General features: G+C 40.9%; 2 protein-coding genes and 1 long non-coding RNA gene across 6 annotated transcripts in view; 1 reads left to right on the top strand and 2 right to left on the bottom strand.

The window, feature by feature from the left end:
* Positions 1–1,260, bottom strand: part of MAML2 (mastermind like transcriptional coactivator 2) — a 227,017-nt gene extending 225,757 nt beyond the window's left edge. The window contains exon 1 of the mRNA XM_062567306.1: positions 847–1,260. Coding sequence (XP_062423290.1) covers positions 847–1,260 — 414 coding nt within the window. The remainder of the gene's footprint in view (positions 1–846) is intronic.
* Positions 1,261–1,505: 245 nt separating this feature from the next.
* LOC134135651 (uncharacterized) lies at positions 1,506–14,186 on the top strand. Of its 2 annotated transcripts, none has more exons than XR_009957330.1 (3): positions 1,506–1,567; positions 10,626–10,763; positions 13,861–14,186. It is a non-coding gene; the product is annotated as an uncharacterized LOC134135651 (long non-coding RNA). The 2 variants fall into 2 exon arrangements; XR_009957329.1 differs by having other exon boundaries at positions 1,531–1,581.
* CCDC82 (coiled-coil domain containing 82) lies at positions 8,475–22,219 on the bottom strand. 3 transcript variants are annotated; one of them, XM_062567304.1, is made up of 8 exons: positions 22,145–22,219; positions 20,997–21,549; positions 20,129–20,357; positions 19,129–19,221; positions 16,896–17,020; positions 15,897–16,067; positions 9,487–9,672; positions 8,475–8,915 (listed from the first exon to the last, which is right to left on the bottom strand). In XM_062567304.1, exons 2-8 carry the CDS (start codon positions 21,540–21,542, stop codon positions 8,850–8,852), a joined length of 1,416 nt encoding a protein of 471 aa, XP_062423288.1. In that variant the 5' UTR covers positions 21,543–21,549; positions 22,145–22,219; the 3' UTR covers positions 8,475–8,849. The 3 variants fall into 3 exon arrangements, with proteins under 3 accessions (XP_062423288.1, XP_062423287.1, XP_062423289.1); XM_062567303.1 differs by lacking the exon at positions 22,145–22,219 and adding an exon at positions 21,767–22,093; XM_062567305.1 differs by lacking the exons at positions 15,897–16,067; positions 22,145–22,219 and adding an exon at positions 21,767–22,093.
* Between the last annotated feature and the right edge of the window lie 369 nt (positions 22,220–22,588).

Raw genomic sequence — 22,588 nt, 5'->3', positions numbered from 1 at the left:
CCCATCTCGAGAGGTAAGCGTTGGAAGGAAAGGCGGCGCAGCAAGCGTGCTGTGCAGACTGCCCCTAATAAAGTAGTAAGAGTTCGCCTCTTTGACGCGTTCAGAGCAGTTTCCAGTTGAGAAAGGTCAACATATCATTTACAAAGCGTCGGTATCTGGGAAACTCTGTGCACGCGCCGTGCCCGTAAGGGAGCGGCGCCGGGGAGGCTCACGCAGCGGGCACCAACCAGGCGCTGGGCGCAGCTGCTACCGGCTCCCGCCAGCTCTGCCTCTGTGCGTGCCCACGGTCAGGGCGCGAAGCTGGAGCGTGTGCCGCTCGCGCTTTCCGCCTCTGTCGGTCTCGCGCACAAATATTGACCGGGTTTCGGGGGACGCAGGAGCAGACTGTGGCCTGGAGTTACGGCAGCTGCCTGGGCTGCCCTACGCCACCTGAAGCCCCGAACGGCGTCGGCGAGTACCCAGGGCAATTTTAAGCACTGGAAACGCTTCAGCGCTACTTTCGACGCCGGCTGCGGGCTGCGCCAGGAGCAGTCGCCAGCGGCTCTCCCCTCGGGGCCGCCCGCCAGCGGCGCACCGAGGCCGGCCGGCGCCGCCTCGGTGCAGCGGGGACACAGCCCCGCTGCCAGCATGGCCCGGGGCGACGGAGGGCATCTCCCTCCCGGCGCCCCGGCCGGGGCTCCCGGGAGTGTGTGGGGGGGGGACACCGCGACATGGCGGCCGCGCCTCAGCGCCTCAGGAGCGCGGCGCCTCCCCCCCGCCCCGCGCGCGCGGGTCCCTCGCGGCCCCCCCCCCCCCTCCCCCGCGGCGCTGCGCCCCTCCCCGGCGGCAGGGGGCGCCGTGACTCACCGCCAGCAGGGCCGAGGCGCGCTGCTCCCCCGGCGGCTGCTCCCCGTTGACGCCGCCGTTGCTGAGCAGCTGGTGCTGGTGGTAGTCCGGGGGCGCGGCGGCGGCGGCGGCGGGGGGCGCGGGGGGGGCCGGGCCGCCGCCGCCGCCGCCCTTGGGGTGCTTGCCGCTCTTCCGGGCGCCCTGGCCCTGCTGCACGAGGTGCAGGAGCTGCAGGGTGCTCTCGCGCTCGCGGTCGGAGCTCTCGGCGCGGCCCCGCTCGTAGCGCCCCTCGCAGCTGAGGTGGTGCTGGCGGCAGACGGCGATGCGGGCCCGCAGCCGCTCCACGATGGCGCTGTGCACGCGGGGCGCCGCCGGGCCGCCCCCCAGCAGCCCGGCGCCGAGCCCCGCGGCCTGCGGGGGCGCCGTGTCCCCCATGCTGCCGGCGCTGCCTGCCGGCGCTGCCCGCGCTCAGCGCCGCATGGAGGGGGCGGGCGGCGGGGCAGCGGCGGGGCGCCGAGCCCGGGCGCTGCCGGCGGGGCGGCCCCTCGCCCCCAGCCCACCCCCACCCGGCCCCCCGGCGGCAATTGGCCTCGGCGGCGCCGGGGGAGCCGCTGCGAGCCGGGGCCGCTAGGGCCGCGCCGCCATGGGCCGGGCGGGCGGGGGTCCGGGGGGGCGGCAAAAATCAAGGGAGCCGCCGCCTCCGAGGGGAGCGCCTGGACGGAGGAGCTCTGCCTCGGAATGAGTGAGACTTGGCAGGTTTATTGATTTGTTTTATTTCGGGCCCGGGGGGGTGGAGTGGGGGGGGGGGATCCTTGAAGTGGAAATTTATGCAAGGAAAGGAATTGCCGTGCTCCGGGGCACGGACCCGACCCCCCCCCGGCAAGCCAAAAATCTTTAGATTTGGTGGAGTGATTTTTTTTTTTTTTTGGGGGGGGGGGGTAAAAAAAAAGTCTTCAGTAAATGTGCAAATAGAGGCCGGGGGAGGAGGAGGAGGCGGAGGAGGCGGCTCGGGTTAGTTCAGTCTTTGTGCTTTCTCGTTTCTCTCGCTCGCTCTTTGCTGGCCGCTCTTCCCGGTTTATTACTGTCTCCAGCTGTCTGCGGCTAAATTGTAGATGCTCTAAAAATAAGAGAGACGGATCCCCGGTCGGGAGCAATGTCAGTCAGTGGACTTTCAGACCGTGCTTTGCCTTCGGTTAATCCAGCCACCGGGTAAAATCCGTTTTGCTCTCAGCGCTTATTTTCCCCCTTAGTAATAAACAGCGAGCTACGAACCCAGGCAGAGAACTCCTTTAACGCGCTTTCCCTTACACTCCCAGAGACTGAATAGTTTCAAGTACAGTTTCAAGAAAAAAGCCCGGAGGGGGAAAAAGGGGGGAAGGAAAAAAAAAAAAAAAAAAAAAAAAAAAAAAAAAGCAAGCCAGCCCCTCTTCAGACAGTAATTACAAACGGAGAGTTGCACTTACAAACTTCCAGCATTTTGCCCCCAGAACAGTCCAGCCACTTTTCCCGTGTGTTTTTGCATATCCCGTCCGCGCACCGGCGGCGCTGGTGCCTGCGGGTCCGTGCCGTGCCGTGCCGTGCCGTCGGCGCTGCCTCTGCCGTGCGGGCGCGGAGCGGCGGGGCGCCGCGGGGGCGGGAGGCGGGAGCCGCCGCGCGGCCGGGGACGCGGCGCGGAGCCTCCCAGCGGCGGCGGCGGGCGGAGGCGCCGCTCGCCGGGCAGCGAGCCGAGGAAACCCCCTCTCCCGGGTGCCGCTCGGGACCGCGGTGCCGCGCTGGGAGCGCAGCGCCGCCGCGCAGCGCCGCCCGCGCTGCCCCCGCCCCCGGCGGCGAGACCCTTCGGCGGGTGCGGGGCCCTTCTCGGGCAAGTCACGGCCCCGAGCCGCTCCGCCGGGCGCGTTTCGCCGCGGTGCGGGGAGCAAGCAGCGCTTCCGAGGGCGCTGCCGTGCGTGCGGCGAGGCAGGAGGTCAGGCCGCGGCCGCGGGAGCGCCCGGCCCCGGTGCGAGCTGCTTGGGCGTCCCGGCGGAGTCACGCAGCGCCCGCGCTCCGGCTCCGCCCGGGAAAGCCGCCGGCTCGGGGCTTCCCTTGCCTGGCTCCTGCGTTTAGACCCGGGCCAACAACTGCTCCACCTGGCCTGAGACTGGCCTTGCCTGAAACCGGCTGGCGTGAGGTCCTGTGTTTTGCTGTAGCTAGCTTGTGAGGGAGGATGCAAAATAGGTAGGATCCGATCAGTTTTATTAAAGCAGTTTGTGTTGTGCTCCCATGGGTGTGTTGTGCAAATTCCCAGATACCTGCTTTGGAATAAAATAGCCATGCAAACAGATCCTGGGCATCCCTGATGTAAAATTTGTACAGTCTTTGGGGAGCGTACAGCCCAGAACAAGGCTGCATCCCGTGGCACCAGTCAGAACAGCGTGTGTTTCACAGTAACAGCTCAGGAGCATGAAGGCAAGGATGAAGAGGAGCTAATGCCAACCCTTTATTTTTATCACCTCCTTCCAAAGGTGTACACACAGTTCTTTTGCAGGCTAATGATGCATTCTTTGAAATTCCTATAAAATACATAAAAGATACGCAGTGCTGGACCTTGGGGAAATATCCTCCCTTGTCTCTTGCATAACCCCATCTCCTTCATGTTGCAACAAACATGCATGTGGGTTTCCAAGAACTGGTTATGTGAGCATTGGATTACAGCACATTCAGACCTACATTTGATCCTGCAAAGGTTGATTCTTAAGCGAGGCACCAGGTCTGTTGAAGCCCGGTTTGTGGATGTGCTATGTTCAGAGGAAGACATTATTGCTAACAGGAAAAAGGGATTTTTTGCTTAACCTTGAACAACTGAGGAAGAGTGGGTTATTATTTGGTACATAACAGTAGCATGCATCTGTTGAGAACAATGGGCTGGCACAGTTGGAAAAAATGGAAATTTTAATGTTTGTAAAATAACAGACAATGTTACCTTTGTTTCAGACCTCCCCAGGGCTTTTATTTATTCTTTATAGCTCAAATATCCCTACTGCATTTAAGAGGGTCAGCCACAGAATGTACATGTACCTGTAATACAAATCTCATGGATAATAAGGGAGGGTATTTCAAATAAAATCTTGGTTAGGAGTTTCGAACTTGCTGTGGGAATATGAAAGCAATGCTGTTGCTCATCAAGATAGTAGCTGTAGGAATTCTCTCTCACAAGCTTTTGTAGAACTCAGCAAATCATCTTTCAAAACAACAACAAAAAATTGAATTGTAACTTTAAATCTTTAAGATTCACTTTTGCCAAACAGCAACTCATGTTTTGTGGTTTAATATATGGGTTTTAGGGCTAGAGATAGCTGGTTGCGGAGCTCCACTGCAAGTCCCTGGCCGCACAATATACAGCAAATACTGCCCCCGGTGTTTCAAAGACAGAAATACAGTTAGTCCATCCTTCAGCTTCTTAAGTTTTGTCCAGAAAACTCTGTTGAATGCTACCAACCCCTGAATGCCAGTATCATTTTTGGACTGACAGGTTATCATTTTTCATATAAGCAAAGCCTTCTTAACATCAGTTGGGATATGTGTTACTCTAATAATAAATGCACATAATAAAACAGTAACATAACAAAGTAGCAGTCCTGAAAATGTATTACCTTTTTCTCTATTGACATTAATTTGTGACCTTTTAAAATCATACTGTAATCTTGCGTGAAGTGCCATCCTTGGGGTTCTTCTTCTGTGTGAACTCACTGCCGCTGTTGAAGCTCTTAAGTCTCCTAAGGCTGCAGCCCCTTCCAGATCAGCAGAGCCCTTATTTGTGCTGGGTTCACAGCCGGGAATTCTCACCATAGAAGTCCCATTGTGTTAATAACTTTCCAAAAATGGAACAAAAAGACTGTACTAAACCTATGTCACTAACAGACTTGAGTACATGCTTAAATCGAGGCGCATACCCAGTTCATCTACAATCATATTAGCTCTATTGGAACTGAACATGCTTAATATCAAGCCTGTGCAGTTCTTTGCAAATTACGGCCTTGAATTTTCAGCCATTCCCATGATTTGTTTTTCAGTAAGGGTACTTAAACATTTTGAATGACTAGAGATATATTTATTTCCTGTGGTATTCCCAGCCAAACATGCTGTTAGAACATAACGCGCAGTTTGCCTGGTAAATTGATTAATTTTGGAGTAAAGAGTCTGTCTACACCTGAGTAAGTTTTCTTAAGTTTTGGACACAAGGCTTATGCCTTACTACTGTGTGTAAACTGTAAAATAAACAATCTTGAACACAGCAGTTTTTTAATTAAGAATATGAACTCTACGGAGATCTAAAGAAACCGTGTCTCCATCCTATTTTACAAATAACAGCAAATAGATATAAAATCATGATATATATAATATATAAAAATATCTTATTAATATGTATATACACACACATACACACATATATATCATTCATTGCCTAGAAAAATATCAAAATTCACATAACCTATTCAAGGAAGTGTAGCCAATGAGGGAGGTATTACCAGTTTTTTTAAATACTGGTTAACATATATCTCATATTTTCCCTTGTCTGGTAGATCATACTATCTTACATTCTTTTGTCTCACCTTTAAGTACAGAATAGAAATGTATTTCTCAAAATGGAATCAGCAACTCTACAGTATATTTGTTTTGTGCTGAGTATTTCTCTTGGAGTGATACCGCTTTTACATGTGTTTAGCTAACACACCCACTCTGTTTATCTAGAAACACTTAAAGGAGGATAAAACTACAGGCCTTTATTTATTCAAATAAAAGTAAACTAGAAGAGTTAAGCATGGGAATTGCCTGTAACTGCCTGCTGAAATACTAGAAATAGCTGCTTTATGAAACTGGAGAAGCCTTCATGTTCTAAAAAATGACGCTGTAAGCAAGCAACTACTAGCAAAGTTTACCATGCTACTTCTTGATCTGCTGATGACTTTCTTTCAAAAAAATGAAGGACAAGGAGAGAAAAAAAAATCACTTTTCACTCCTCCTTGTAAGAACTGGACACAATGTAGACTGAAAAGGGCCTTCTCTCCCAGCAGCATGTCAGTAGGGCTGATCTTGTGCATATACTCATACATGAATTTTATCATTATCATAGTCTCAGGTTATAGAGCTTAAACTAGAGCAATTTAAACATTACAAGAACTACAATAACTTCCAAGTATGACCTTTTTTCACCTGCTCCAAGTCTAAGTGAATACTGATCTTTCTTTATTGTTCCATTAAGAAAGGTACTTTTATCTTACTTAGAGCTACTAATTCAAAAATTCACACTATAGATGGTTTAAAATGTCCTGTCAGATCAAACATAAAATCATCTCATCCCCTACCTCAACTCTAAGTCTCTAATTTAGAAAAGGAAGTACAAAAGAGTGATCAGACTTCTCTCACCACTAGATATTTCCATAGAATTTTTCTATTATAAATATTTGTATTGCTCTTGGACCCAAAAGCCTCATTAGGTAAGAGTCCTCTTTGCACTAAATATTGTAGAAGGATTAGCATTTCCAGGCTTTTACTGAAAATTACTGAAATAAAAAATTACTGAAATAGAAGTAAGTGATGTCAATTCTAGGTATTTTCTTAGTCCAAATAGTGGTGTCATAGACAAAATTAGTAAACCTTCTCAGGCATTTTCTTCCTAGGACTTTGGCGACTCTGTTAGAGAAAGAAACGTGATCTGGAACAACAACAAAAAAAAAAAAAAAAAAAAAAAATTGCACACAGGGATATGAAGGAAGTAGGTAGCTTAGACTTTTTAGTTGAACAAAGAGGAGGTTAAGAGATGAGAAAGATGGTGTGGGCTGTGGTAGATATCCACGAATAAGTGCAATCAGTCACCAGAATAACTAGCCAGTTTTAATTTTTAAACAAGATATATGTATTCTCAATATATTATCACTACTCAGCAAGTCAAAATTTTCCATTTTTTTTTAATTTGGTAGTAATCAGTTCATACACTGTGAAGTAAGAAATTGATCATTCATCTTGATAGCAAAATTTTAAAATAAGAATGACGCATTCCTCTATAATTTTCAGAAAATACAGAACATAACTGAAGACTAGTTGGGATTGTCTGAGAGATAGTACTCCATTATGTGGTACAAAAGCCATTCATTTCAAAACCATTTTCATTTGCAAGAATAAAGTTACACCAAACAGAATTGTTATTTTAGTACTCCAGGGAAGCCAACAGAGATTTAGTATGATACAGAGATTCTGTTAACAGAAGGAAGTGGGGCATGAATGGCCTCAGCTTTCCTAAGGATGATGTGCTTGAGACTGATTCCTGAGTACATTTAAGTTGATGGATGTGTTTCCACCAACATTCCCCAAAAAACAGAGATGGTGAAGGAAAAAACAGAAAACAGTTACTTGCAGCTTTGGTAAACACGGAGAAAGTTATACATAAAATTTCAGGATATATATATATATATATATATATACACATAACTGAGAGTTAAGGTATGGAAAGAGTGTCTTCAATGTAAGTTTACGTGACAGCGAATCTCAATGTGTTTACTGTGATTTTTCATCCTTTTTTGAAAATCTTGTGTATGTAATAAACTGTAATAAAAAGGAGAATATTAGCTCACCATGGTATCCTAAAAATCCACTGCTAAATTTCAACCTCTTAAAAATATAGAAGTAGTTCATTTCTTACAGTGAAAGCTAGCACATAAGTAGTGAATGACAAATCTAAATTACACCTCCAATAGAAAAAAAACAACAGAATTTCACCCTTGCAGCGTATCTGCCAGTAGCTGCCTAGCCATATCAGCATACAGTGTCTGTTCCTGGTAGAGTGGCATAATGAACACTGGGCGTTCTTATGGACAAATCAGTTAGAAAATAGACTTAATTAGTTTCACTTCTCAAAGAGCAATTTCTAAAAATCTAGAGTGCTAACTACATTTTCCCCTTTTACCAAGTTGCTCAACCACAAAAGACTAGTAAGTGTATGTGCATACAGCAGGAGGTAAGAACAGTTCTGGACTGTTTTCAAAACCCCATGCCCAGTATCTCACCTATGTTCTAATTAATTTTATATACAGCATAAACAAAATTATTTAACTCTTTCTAACTCTTCCAAAAGCTACTTCCCTGGCCACTAAAACTTTGCTTTTGAATTCATGCAACTCAGGTAGGCCATGCATCACAATCCTGAGTACCTTTTACTTTCTGATGTCAAGATACACTGGAAGAATTCCTGCTTATCTTGCATGGCTACATCCATCCATTCTCTTACTTTTTCCCTTACTGCAAGTTGTTGCCAGAATGTTTGCAGAATACAATTTGATGTTTAAAATCTCAGTAAGTTGCCCCAGCTGCTTATCAGAGACAGCACAGTAGACTAAAGTACTCATCTGGATGGCTAAGCCAGACTTGGTCTGTATGATGCTTAGAAAGTGACTCATCACCTGCTCTCTAAGAAAGGGGAAAGACTATTTGTGCTGCAAATGTAGGCAGGACTGCAGAGTACTTCCTCTGTTGTTTTCCAACGTTCTGTACTGATTCCTAAGGGGGAAATAAGGCTTTACACTTGGGTCTTTTCTGTCATAACCATCATTCCAAATGCTTGGACTTGCTTGCAAATTTGTAACATGCAACGGGGAAGATAAGATGCAAGTCGTATGTTCTTGTATAATATAGTTTTATAGTTTCAAATAGTCCTACTTCAAAAGGTCTCAGCATCTCTCTTCTCTGCACTGTAGCTCAACGTAAATAAGCAGAAGTTTTATTTCAAGATAAACAGATATTTAGATGTGATTTTTTAAGTAAAAAGGGAAAATTAAAGTGACATACGCATTAAGACCAGAAGAACTGATTCATTAAAACTTCAAGTTACTTTTGACACACATGAAAAAAGAGATACAGCATATTCTTAAACAGTAATTTACACACATACAGAATTAAGTATAATACAGCCTAAAAGGAATCTTGATGATCATGCAGGGATGCTGGGCCGTTCAAATTTTTACAAAACCTCTTCTAAAGGGCTGCATGACTACTCAATCAATTTTCTCTTCTTGGAAACTATCTGCATCATTCATGTAGTTTTCAAGATCATCGTATCTCTGCAAATAAAATAAATTCTGTATTATTTTATCCAAGTTTAATAATGGAACTGCTTTGTGTTTTACCTGCTTTGTGTTTTATGTGTTTGTGTGTACATAAACAGTAATGCAACAACAGTTCAGAAGCAAATACATGTGAAAGCTTGCTAAATGCAACTGTATTCCATGTTGTCTTATAGTAATTCGTGAAGTATTTTTGAGTAAGTAAGAACACTTGGAACATAAAGAGTGGAGTAAAATATTTTTGCTGTGCCTCGTGTTAAATTTTTCCAATCATTGTTGCATTTGTCATGTTGCTGCTTTTACATGGGACAGCAGCCTGCCTGTCACAGCCCAGAGACTGTGCAGCTGCATACAAGCTTAATGTTGTAAGTCAACAACATCTATGTGAAAATCATGGCATAACACTGTTTAAGAGACTAGGCCAGCATAGCTGGATGAATGGTTAAACTAAATTTTATTATCAAAACCTAACAGTTCAAAATTGATTGACCAACTAAACCAGAAATTTTATTTCAGTCAGCTTCCTTTTATCTACTGCAAAAGGATAAATCAAGTAACTCAGTCATACCTTCTGAATCCATCCATTGCCTTCCAAATGGCTGAAAAGCCGATCCACTGTGTCTTTGACTGGTTCATCCTTAACACCATCCAACTCAGCAACGGAGCTGCAATCCAAATACAGCTTGTATTTGAAGTGCTTCAAATTATGATAAACCCTCGTACGATTTGCACATACTGTGCCAACCTTCAAAACCTAGATGAAAGTGAACAAATCATTTTCTTGGAACAGTGATTATCTTGACAACCTGAAGAATGGCTAAAGTCATTCTAGTAAGATTTTTTGAATAATGAAATAAACAGAATGACACTACATAAAAAATGGCATAAAAATGAAGTAAAAACATGCAGTTTTCACAGTAATGGCAGAACTATTTTTGAGCAAGCAGACAGCTGGCAAGCCTATGCAATGGCAGCTTATCAGCAATGTTTTCTTGCAAAACCTGTACACAACTATGTTTATAATTGGTAGTCTTTCATCTTTGTAATTTCCTGGTGGAGCTTTGTAACAAAATCACTAGCATTTTAGAAAACTGTGAAAGCAGAGGAAGTTAAATTATTTGATGATTTTTGTTTGATATGTAATATTTTACATGTAATACTAGGGACATAAAACAACAACTCTAGCATTTTGTAGACTAAATAATATACAGTCTGGCTTTAATAAAAATAAAAGATGAAAACACAGGTTTTATACAATCCAAATGTTAGTTTGTAACAGACTCGGAAATCTATTCAATAATGCTGCCGAAACCAAAGCTGCTCCATCTCCCAGTTATTACCAGTTTTAATTCCACAACCTTCATGCAGAAGATCGAGCTGCTTTATTTAACAGTTTTCTTTATAGCAGTGTTTATAGATAAAGAAATGGTAAAAATGCATGTAAATCACAACTGGAGCCTGGATTACATAGATACATAATCAGCAGTAACATTAAATACAGGCAAGTATTTGGACGTATTTTAAACTCAGATTTTATAGAAAGATGTCATGCAGTGAAGGTCTTTACTTTAAAATACTTAATAGTATATTGGTTACAAGAATCCTCTGCAATCTTAAGTCTTCACTAAGAATCTGTGAAATTGGGGATGTGGGGAGGGAAATGGAGCCAAAGTTCATCTGTATCTAAGGACATCTTGCATTTCACAGAAATAAGTTTTGTGCCATTTCCACAAGAGAAGTTTAAGTACATACAATGGCAAATCAGAAGAGGAATCCGTCCCCTGTAAATGACCCAGAGGTGTACTGATTACTACTTCAACCCATAGATACAACAAAGCCTATCAGGTAAGAAATCTGCATCTGGCTGGGTTTTGGAGGTCAGGTTTCCTCTTCCCCTTCCTCTCCCTCCTCCAAACAACAAAATTAGTATGTCGGCATAAAGAAATTCAGTTCTTGATACACACAGTAAAAGCTTATCCTTCAAGGGCGGCCTTGTTTTAGATTGTTTTTGTGTTGTGTTGTTTTTGTGACTACTTGTACCTGAGAGGCAGGTAAATGACTAAAGATCAAAGATCTTTGATCAGTAATGCAGGGTGTGATTTGATTGCTATTTTAGATTTAACTAATCATATTACATGCTTACCTATAGTACATATTGCAAGATTTTCTCTTCTGAACCACATGGTGGTACCTTTTATTGCTGCCATAGGTAATAATCCGAATAATTTTTTAAACTATAAGCAGGTTACATTTTAATCAATGCTTACACCCCAAATTTTCTGTAAGCTTGTAATGCATGACCAAATGTTTGCATCAGTAAGCAGTTCCATAAAACATGTGACCTATTTGTACAACCTAGCACTGACAGTATCTATTTTCTTGGCAATGGCAATAACAGAAAAACATAGTTTACAAAAGAATTCTGATCAATTCTTAAATATATTAACCAGTAGCTAGCTGATACAAACAGGTGTAATATCATCAAAGTCAACGGAAACAGGCTTAAGAAACTTTTAATCTAACTGACAGTAAATGGCTATTAATTGAAAGTTAAATTGGTTTGAGATCAAAAGTTGCTACTACTATTGTTCAACTCTCTGATGATTACATATATGTACCTAAATGCAGCCTCGCTTTATAGTCGCACTAGAACTGAAAAGCTAAGGCTAATGATTAGCGCTATAGGTACCTCTGAGGTGCAAAACCTGCCAACCAAATACATAACCTTGATTTATTCATGTTTCCAGAAGTACCATTTCAAATACTGAAATAATCAACTGAACTGTGGTGTTTCATAGAGCATTTGAAAACTTAAGTATCTCAAGCAATGAGGTGTGGTATTTGGAACATTATTTGACCTAAAATATCAGCTACCATTCTGCATCAGACTGCAAGTCTGCCTGGCTCAGTTCTTCCTAAGTATCTCCTGCTGGCTATTTTCAAAAGGAAGAAAGTACAAGAGGCAGAACAAACAAAGAATGATCATTACTAGCACTCAACAGTTAAGATATTCTGTATCATTCTGCCTATCATATTCCACAGCATGGAAGAAACTTCTCCAAGAACCTGTCTACGTTGTTTTGGGACCCACTTGTACTTTTGGCCTCCGAAGCATCCTGTGGCCATGAGTTTCATTGTTTATTTATGGACTAGGTGTAAAGGGTTTCCAAATTGGAGAAGTGCCAGAGGAGAATAGTTAAATACCATATAATCTTATTATGTATTGTGCTTTTAAAGCAAGAAAGATTGTCTAAAAATACAGCACTATTTTAGAATGTAGCTTTGGAAAGAATCTCAGTACTGTGCTCATTCTAATTTTTTCCCTTCACATTTCTCAGTGACTGTATCCTGACGCTTAACTTATCTACTCAAGCTGGCTGCACCAGCCAAAGTTGTGTTAAATCACTTCATATGGAATGCAGGAGCATAGCCTGACAGTAGTACAAAATGTAACGACTGAATTCATGTCCGTTAAACATAGATGTAAGGGGAAATAGAACTCTAAGACTGAGAACAGAAAACACAATCCACAGTACAGGTCACACAGGCACAGAAAAGTGTATGAACACCTATAATTGAACTGTTCAATTCTCTCTGGCCATGGAGGGATCAGAATTGGCAGCTGTGCACAGAACAATCACTGGAAACCTACGCAAAACTGGAACAGCTGTTTCTCTTCAGGCCTACTGGCAAAGCAGAATACTTCAGAGAGGAGAGAAAAGGAAAACTTCAGGCAGAAGAGGAGGGCTGGAGGTCTGTTTTTGCTCTCTCCCCAACAACTTCTCTCAAGTATTTTCAAATAAAAATTTAGAAAGAGTCCAGCCATATATTTCCATTCAATTTGATCTGACAGTGCTGAACTGTCTTCTCTTTCAGTTATTTACTTGAAGTGCCAGTTTCATGTAACTCCACTTAACCTTTTCCCCCCCTCCTTTTTTTCTAAATTGGAAGGACAAGTTGATCAATGCATTGCCAGCAGAACTTCAAAGACTACTTAAGAACAGTACCTTTAGCTGGCTAAATTACAGGTCATTACAGGAATATGAACATTACATAAGAAAGTCTCTACTAAATATTACTGCAGAGTGCTCTCTCTCCTCTGGATCTGTTCTACAGTCTCAATATTGAGTATGCACAAAGGTGGCATCCCACCAGATGCTGGGATATACAGGGTAAAAATGCTCTTCTACTGAGAAGACAAAGATGATCGAGCAAGTTACTTCAAAATTGAATAGGACATTTTGAGGTTTTTTCAAAGAGCAGAATAACCAGTGTTTTATGAGGGATAAAATTTGCATAGCAGTGAGTACATTTTTGCTGTTATTTCTGGGGTTAAACTGGAAGTTGTGTAAAGATTAAATTCTTATGCTATTTCACTTACTATTTCTGTTTAAGTGAGGCACATCTTTCCCATGAAAATCTAATTTATAAATTAATGAACTATATTAGAGACCCAAATGTAAGGAAGAACAATGACTGTACAAATGCACAATGTGTACAATGTACTGCAGTATCAATAGTAGCGAAATTTCAAGGCAACTCTGCCTCCCCACATCCTAAGAACTTAATGTTTTCCTGTAACAAGTAAAGGGGAAAGCCTTACTGGGATATCCTAACGCTATTAATTTTCAAGCACACACAGACTCATCAAAATAGAGTACTAGCAAATAGTACTCAGAAGTTTCTGTAACCTCTTTAAGAAAAATGGTAGCACAGATTTTTCTAGATAATGCATTACACACAGAGGCTAATATGACGACATAATGATTATCACACTTATGTTCCTCAGATCTCTTATAAGAATATTCACAGGAATGTAAAATAGGCTTCAGTTTCATTAAGGAGAGTTTCACCTTATTGTTATGCGAAAAGTACAGTTACACCTCATTCCAAAATGTGCTGTGAATGTATCTTGTGGTGACACTTTTTCTTCCTTCCGTAGGAAATGCTATGAAGTACTCCAGCTGTACTCAGAAATTCTTGCTCTGAAATCAGAGGATTTCATCTTCTGCACATCTTGAAAAGGAAGACACTCATAACTTGGATAAGAACTTGAGATACAATTGGAGAAGTATTTTATCTTTGTCAAATAGTGTGTATTTTATCGTAAGAGGTCATGAATTACATTATTAGGAAGGTCATATGTACAGATAATCATTACAACTACTGGTGGCTGTATATGTGAAATGAAGGTCCCTAAATCTTAAGAACACTTAAGATCTTAAAATTCAGGATCTTCAGAAGTCTCAGTTATGAAATAAAACAAAACTGACTGTTCATTCATCTATAATGATTGCCTAATGCAACATTACCTAACAATCTGAAAGATGTTTTTCACTCAGAAGGAAAAAAAAAATCAATTCACAATGTCTTGGTAAAGACAACTGACTGAGAGAAATATGCAAGATTATCTAAACAGAAATGTTTTCCCATTTGGACAAGTTGTTCTGATAATGCAGCAATGAAGAAAAGGCCCTAATAGAACATACTGTAATAGGCACATGTCTTCTCAAAAGGAGATTAACAATTTCCAGTTAATGCAACTGAGATCTCAAGATACTTGTCTTGAGTGCACAGCTACATGGGAAATAGCAGACATGAAAATGTCTAAGGAAGGAAGCAGTAAATCCTGACAAGGCTGCACTGGGACTATTAGAATGACAATGGCATTACTATGCTTAATCCTGGGTAAACAAAAGCAGATGAAATGCACATAAAGGCTCCAAATGCTAGAGCAGTAGGCACAGAATTAGAACAAAGCTTATTTATAGCAAAGTAGAAAACAGAATCATTCAATGGAGATGGTGGTCCACTATACATAAGGTTACTTCTGCAACACTTCTGAAAGTTGATCAATGCAAGGCTCCTGCTAAGAAAGCCTTAAGGGCATTATAGGCACACACAAAGGTGAAGGGCTTTCCAGTAATGTAATTTAAATGAAAAGGCATTCTGATGTTTAGAAAAGATGTAAGCCTAAAGCAAATATCATTCCTGATTTAAAGCATCAAACTCCTGATGCAAGGAGATAGGATCTATTTAAGACTGGGAAAGAAAAAAAGTCATAGTATTTCTCAGGTATTTGGTGAAAACCAGGAATGTGAGGCATGTTCAGAGCATCATCTAGTTTCTTTAGTACAATGGCTAGTTTTGCTAAGATATGCATCCTCTATTAACGTTCTCTGACAAAAATCTTACTTCAGAAGTAACTGATGAGTGCTTGTATTAGAATTTAAGTTAGCATGTCAGTCTTCATGTGTGCTGTTAGCCTGGTTGACAGATGTTTCAGACTGCCTCCTCATGCACCTCAAAAGGAGGAGTATACTGAGTCATGTATATGTGTAGGATGCTATTTATGTAGAGTTTTCTTACTCTTGATAAGGCTCAGAATGCAGATTTGAAACAGAAGAAAAATTGAGGCAAATGTCTCAACTGAATTGAATGCTATCACATTTTTGAAACTCTTAAGGTTCTGCTCATGGTTGTATATACTTGTTACTATTCCCTGCAATACAAGTACATGTGCTGTATAGGTACTAACACTAGGTGCCAAGAATGGGGAAGAAAAAGCACCCCAATCCTTGTGATGAAGGCAAAAAGAAAGGCCATAGAAACATATCAATTTTATTTTCATAATAAATATTAGGTTTACTATAGAATACTTTTCACAGTCTCTATTTCTTCAGCAGGGGATAAGGGGAAGGCAGAGGAACACCTCTATTCTTACTTCTACATTTCACAGGAACTTTATAGCTTCATAACCTACTCCCTAGCCAAATCAAAGACTATACTCCTCAATACTGCAAAATGGTCCTCATATTTGAGAGCTGAATAGGAATTCAGACACAGAAGTATATTAAATTAACCCTTGCCTCTAACATTATATCAGATGTGATGACAAAATTTCTATTATTTGTATGATTTTCTATAACACTAGATAAAGTTTAAAAATCATTACATAGGGTGCATGTCTGAAGTTACCTGTTTGTCATGTGACATGAAGTCATCTGCTTCCAAAGTTTGACTGTTATAAAGCTTTCCAGACAGCAACACATCAAACTTACAATATCGATTCAATTCACAGGCCTGACAAGACATACTTTTTGAATTTTTCATAATTATACGAACATCTGGGTAACAATCCACACGCTCCTGAAAAAATTTTCAAATAACATTAAAGAATCTCTACAGTTACAGATTGACAAATGCCTGAACATGTTGCTAGCACGCTTCATTCTCACGAAATTAGTACAACAGAGACCAAAGGGAATCAAATCTAAAGTCTTTGGGAATTCCATTGTGAATATATAGCTTTTCAGTCATTTTCCAACACTGCACCCAGTTCTACTTCATTTAATTTATTCATTCTTCTCCAGAATTAAAAATAGTTTCTGCATCCAAGCACTTTTTTTTAATAAATATCTTTATTAGTTGGTCTACTTCACATAAATATACATCTCTATCCTAACCATACTGCATTATTACAGTGATCCTTAGATCATGACAGCTAGAACACGAATACTATTCTATTAATTCACATACAATGACTAGACTACTGTATATTGTCTTCATATTTTTGAGCTTGTAGAAGATTCATTCTAACATACTAATGTATCTTTGGGGATGGGGAGCAATTTTGCTATAACAGTAAGTCACAAAAAATTCTCAAAAAACTTCTACACCTCTACTGAAGTTAGCAGGAAAAGCATTCAGGTAATGAAGAAAAGATCTCAGTTACCTGTATGTTTATCTGATTATAATCACATAAAATACTTCTGATATTTGTAAGTATAAGAACAAGTTACCTAAGGTAAAGAGCAATGAGTCTGTAATAGAAAAAAAATTTTAAAAAAGAAGAAAGGATATGTAATTATGGTGATTATTGTATCTTTACTGAGAATTAGGGAAGAGCATGGAAATATCTGTCAGCAACAGTATGATCAAGAGCACACTTCACTGATTAAAGCACAAGCTACATACCTTGTATCGATCTTTCCAGCGACTTCTAGATATCAAGTTCTCAAGACGAGGCTGAACGAAGCGGTCATCCAAATAATGAAGCGAAGTTAACATATCTTGTGCGTACCTCTTTTGTCTTGTTCCATCTGTTCAATGAGAGTCATTAATGATTTCCTGATCATCTTAGATTGTACATATTTCTTCAAAAACATTTTCAGGGGCATTATGATTCTACACAAGAAAAACTATGAATGACTTTAATGGTTACTACTGAATACAATCATTTAAACGATCCATGTATCTTCAGTAAACAGATATATTTAAAAGTCTGTATCACAAGAGATACATGAATAATCTCTACAATCAAGGTCAAAGTGAAAAGAAAAAAAGCTTTCATCCCAAATGCAGAACCATTTGCTCAATCTCATTCAAAAGCATGCAAAAGAAAAAAAAATGTTCTTGCCTTTTTATCCAGTTTATAAAGGGTGTTTATGATGTACAAGGCAGGAGGTTGTAATCAATGAAAAAACCTGCTCTGAGCTGCTTTCCAGTAGAAATTTTGACAACTTTTTAAAAACTTTCTTTACTTGTAAGGAACACAGAGACTAAAGTTTGAACTTCAATAGCACCATTAGATGCCTGCAGTTAGGCAGCATAAATACTTCCAAATACACAAGCTAAAGAAATAAATGAGAATAAAGATGACTAAAATTACCATTAATCCACAACTATCTCCCAAATATTGCTAGATTCCAGGAGTTAAACATAGGTTTCACAGGTTTAGGCCAATTCTCATCAATATATACTGTCCAGGGTTTCAGCATGTACAGACATGTAAATTAAGTCAGTTACCTTCCCTAGTCTTTTAGCAATGCTGTTATCAAAGAAACAAAACCAAGGACCACTAGCAAGTGGTCCAGCTTTCTATATAAAAACAACTACTTGTAAACACCATAATTACAAACTTTTTTTTCAAATATACCTTGCACATACAATTTCAGCATGTACTATACTATACAACAGCTATACTGAAATGTTGAGGATGCTGTGCTAGACCATAAACCAATCAAAATAAACAAATTCACGTTAAACCACAATAAAAAGCAAGTCTGAACTGTAATGCTAAACTAGCTGCTCTTAATTCAAACAAACTTGTTTACTTGGAGGATTCAGAAAAAAAAAATCTATTATGTGTTCTGGAAATATGTCACTGTAATGCTAGGTTATGCTCATAGTACATAATATTCTTCAGAAAGGTACAAACTTCAACTCACCCTATTGCCAAGGTAGAAGTAGATCAGCTACAAGTTGTTAGTCTTGTATAGCAGATACAATTTGAAATAGAGAAAAGCTATTATAACAGAAATCTAGTCACAAGATTTTATAACTAAATTTACCTATTGCTCTTTATAATCTTGTTTTCATTTGGTAAAACAAAACAAAACAAAAAACATCTGAAAGAAATAGTAGTGGTAGATGAAAGCCATTTTTAACTCCAAGAACAAATATTTCAGTAGTAAGAGTTTAATTTGTAGTGTGTACTTCAGTTTCTCTATTCCCCCTTATTTCTTGATAACATCAAAACTCCCCTCTTTAGCATCCAGCTGACTCCTTCCACAATCTGACACTGACAGTCTGCTCACTAACCCTATCTCTAACGTGCTTCTGAAGATACGTGTAAAGTTGCCATTCAGTATCACTAGGTCAAATGCCAAAAACATCTCCTCAGCAAGAACAAGCCAGTGAGTACTGGTTGTAGCTGAAATGTATTTGCTTTATCTCTATTTGCTTGTATCAAAATACAAATGTTTAGAAAACAACAGATTCAAATATGCGGTAATCTCCGTAACTAAAATTATTTATTTTCCATCGAATTCCTCTGAAGAAGAAGCTATGAAGCATGTGACATTCTGAGAAATCAGTTGAACTCTGCATAGTTCTCAGAGATACATACTTTGAAATTAATTGCTCCTTCATCTTGGAACTGTTACTACCAATCAGTAACACAGAAACACTTCCATACCTCTCAGAGTAACCTCTAGGCTAAAAAGAATCAAGTCCATATACTTTTTCAAGATTACTCTCTCAATTTTAGATAGATTTTCCCAAGGCTACATAGATAAAACTAAGAACAGACCTCAAGAATTTTCACAATGCCACACTCTACTAATGAGGCACATCTTTTCCAAGAATAACTGCCTTTGTTCATATAACTTTACATGCACTATTATATTATTTAGTACAATATACTTACCATATAATGAGTTCAGAAAAGTGTCATCAATTGCATTTATGAGGAAAGCCTTTACTACTCTTTGGAAATGTACATAATGATCACAGCGAGATACTGGGAAGAAAGCAATAAAGTTAGACAAATGTTAGCAATAATAAAAATCCTGTAAAATAATTACTTTTTTTCATTAAATTATTTTAGAATTTTAAAAACTTTAAAATATGGATTTCAAAATAATATATAACACCTAAACCCTTATTTAAATACTGCTTTTCACCTCAATGATCTTAAAGAATTTCAGCATATCCTAAAGTTACATATGTCCTTTCACCAGGAGGCATGCACAATATGAATTTTTTACCATTAAATACTGTAAGAAGATAATTGTTCAGATAACTGCAGAAAATACTCAAATCCAGAGATTATTTCCTTTTCCCTAACTTTCTTTCAAATAAACACATTTATGCAGTTTAGCTGAAATTAGCCAATGGATTCAAAATCTCCCAGAGGTCTCTGCTCCTAGAGTCTCACTTCCATAAAGTCAGCATAAACAAACAAGCCCCATAAAACCCAAACCTAAAACTCACGATAAAGTGAGTTAATGCTAAACCCAACTAAAACAGCAATAAGAATTTTAGGTCACTCCCCAGAACAGAATTCAGTCAGCATTAAAAGAGCTTAAGTGTATCACAAGATAGAGGATGATCATTTTACATCTCAACAGGAATGATTACATTGTGGGTAACCTACTTCACCCTAAATCAGACCAACTCAAAAATCTGTGTAATAGTTTTTTTGCTCCCGTAAATTATATTCTGCCTTTATTAAGCTTATAAGGACTGTAAAAGTTTACTGAAAGGCTTTAATTTTTATTGGAAGTATTCTGCTTTCCACAGTAATTTCTGCTTTCAAGCTACAAAATAATGCTGTGTTGTAGGTATGGTATTTACAATATATAAATATGTTTTACAGCAATACAATTGAAATAAAAATACAGAATTGTCACTTATTTTAATCTTACAGTGCGGGACGTAGTATGCCAGCAACTGGCTATTTGATAAATCTAGTTCTTTCTGTTGTGGCTGGTTTTCACTCTTTAGATCTTCTGTGTCATCATCATCTTCCTCTTCATCATCGTCATCAACTATAAAATCTTTCATGCTATCACTGTCAGTTTCACTACCTTCTGTTGGTGTGAGGGACAAATGAGAGAGTGGTTCCTCTTCTATTTCTACTTCAGCATTAGAATCCTAATTGAATTTAAAAAAGGATTTCAAAAGTAAATTAAGTATTTTCAGCATTTGCACTTTATAAGGTCAAGAATCTTGTCTAGTCTTTTTGATCAGCTGTTCAATCAACAAGAAAAAATATAGTTTCAATATTACATAATTCTGTACTAATGAAGGTTACTTTCAGCTTTAAATCACTCATCTTTGTATACCTTCAGTCTGTCTGTAGGAATTAAGCTACCTTAAAATCTCTAAATTACTTCAATGGGTATCTTGCTTCTTGATAAATATTATTTGATAAACCTTTCACATGTCTCTTCTTTATGGAAAAAGGAAGAAGTAATGTTAGAGATGTTTTTTTCTTTCTGACTATATAGAAAGACAGATACCTACATACTAAGCTGCTTAGTCATCTGAATGCCTGAAAAAGCAAATACAAGGAAATTCTTAAATCCCCAGTGATAAAAGTTAAACTCAAGTTACAGTATCAGCAAACACCACTCTTATCATGTTAGTGTAAGAAAATTGTTAAAATATGATAGAATTACTAAATTTGTCATGAATAAAAACCAATAAAAATCCCACTGACTGCTATCTATTAGCCTTCTTCCCCCACATTCAGTACTTCCACTAAATGAATTTCAAAGATAAAATCCAAACCTCAGAACATTCACTATTATAGGATGTCCGAGTAGCTCTTTCTCTTGCAAGTTCTTTCAGTTTTGCTAACACTTGTTGTTTCCTATTAACAGGAATATTTTCTTCAAGGCAGGTTTTATCAGGTTGCTGTTCTTGAGAACTCTCATCTTCATCCATTATACACTGGCGTTTAGCAAAAACTTTTCTAACAAGGATATCACTGTCCTCACTGTCATCACTGTCATATAGTATAGAAGCGCTTGAGTTTTTACGTTTCCCAGGTGTGATGTGCTCATCGTCAGCATCCTCTGTTACTGCTCCATTACAGCTTTTCTCCTCATGATCTGAAAGGCTATTCTTCACAATAGTTTCATCTTTTTCATCTACTTCCGCTTCTGATGTGACAGAGCCTTCATCATCAGAGGCAAATGAGGATTCTTCATCACTGTAAAGCAAGATGAGCTCCCTTTTAGTGCGTCTCCAATCAACTCGGGATTTGGATGCCACTTCAGTCCCTCCTGTCTTCTTCCTTGTTTCATATCTTTTGACAGCTGCTTTTATCTCCATTGGAAATCTGTGACAATATACCAAAATATACAAACTAGTAAACTAATGCACCTATTTTATCATGGCATTCCAAAAAAGCACAATAGCATTCATTTTTTATTACATACACCTATGATTTAACAATATTAACAGACTTTTGCATATCAAACAAAACTGAGCAAGTATGATAATTTCAAGAAAGCACACAGCTTATCCAAAATACATATAAGAGCAGAAGTGCTCACCCTCAGCCCGAATGAAGCGGAAAAATCACAACTGAAGCGCAGCTAGAGATCCCAATAGCCCCTCCAACCCTGTCGGCTTACACCGAGGCAGAGAGCAGGACAGACACCACCCCGCACCACCTAACCGGGCTATCCCTGGACACCCCGCCGGACCCGATGCGGCAGAGAAGCCCCGAGGCGAGCCGCGCCCAGCTGTCACAGCCCGGCCGGGCGCGGCCTGCTCCCGGCTCTCCAGAGCGGGCCGGGCCCGGGCCAGCAGAGCCCTTCCGCTTGCCCTGCTGCCAGCTGCTACTGCAGCCGCTACTGCAGCCATGGCCGCCACGGCACGCACGAAGCCGCCCCCACCCCCGCCGCAGCAGCTCGCGCAGCAGCCGTTACTTTGGCCGTTAACGGCTCCCGCCGTCCCGCGCCCGAGCCGCCGGACGGGAGGGGAAGCCACCGCCCCCACGCGCCCCGCGGGTCGCGATTGGCTGCCTTCCCCTGTCACTCATTCCAGCGCGCGTGTTTACGGAAGTGCACGAGCGCCGCGGCTGGGAGGGGTCACGTGGTGTGCCTAGCGCCTGCCGGCTGGCCAGTCTGCGCGCGGCGCTGGAGATCTTGAGGCGGAGGGTTCGAGTCCTCCCTCCTCCACCGCCCGCCTCGAAGAGTGCGCCTCAGTTTCCCTTAGGGCAAAGCCACGTCTAGCATGTCCCACGTAGCCTTAGAGCAGGGTGATTCATACATGATCACATTTTAGCCAGGCCTGGATGTATTGCTGAGGCAAATGTGTGTGCTCGTGAGGTACTTGGCTGCCCTGAGGAGCCCACCAAGAGCCAACAGCTG

Source organism: Rhea pennata, chromosome 1 (genome assembly GCF_028389875.1).
Source record: "Rhea pennata isolate bPtePen1 chromosome 1, bPtePen1.pri, whole genome shotgun sequence".
In the NCBI taxonomy this organism is placed as follows: Eukaryota; Metazoa; Chordata; class Aves; order Rheiformes; family Rheidae; genus Rhea; species Rhea pennata.
The sequence above is the reverse complement of the archived record's forward strand: the minus strand, read 5'-3'. Positions and strand labels throughout refer to the sequence as shown.

Excerpts from the sequence above, each read along its gene's own strand:
- CCDC82 (XM_062567304.1), bottom strand. The coding sequence starts at position 21,542 with ATGGAGATAAAAGCAGCTGTCAAAAGATATGAAACAAGGAAGAAGACA. Across the intron at positions 19,222-20,128 it reads GGCATACTACGTCCCGCACT|TATCTCGCTGTGATCATTAT; the intron begins GTAAGATTAAAA and ends CTTTCTTCCCAG. Across the intron at positions 17,021-19,128 it reads TTTTCTGAACTCATTATATG|ATGGAACAAGACAAAAGAGG; the intron begins GTAAGTATATTG and ends CTCATTGAACAG.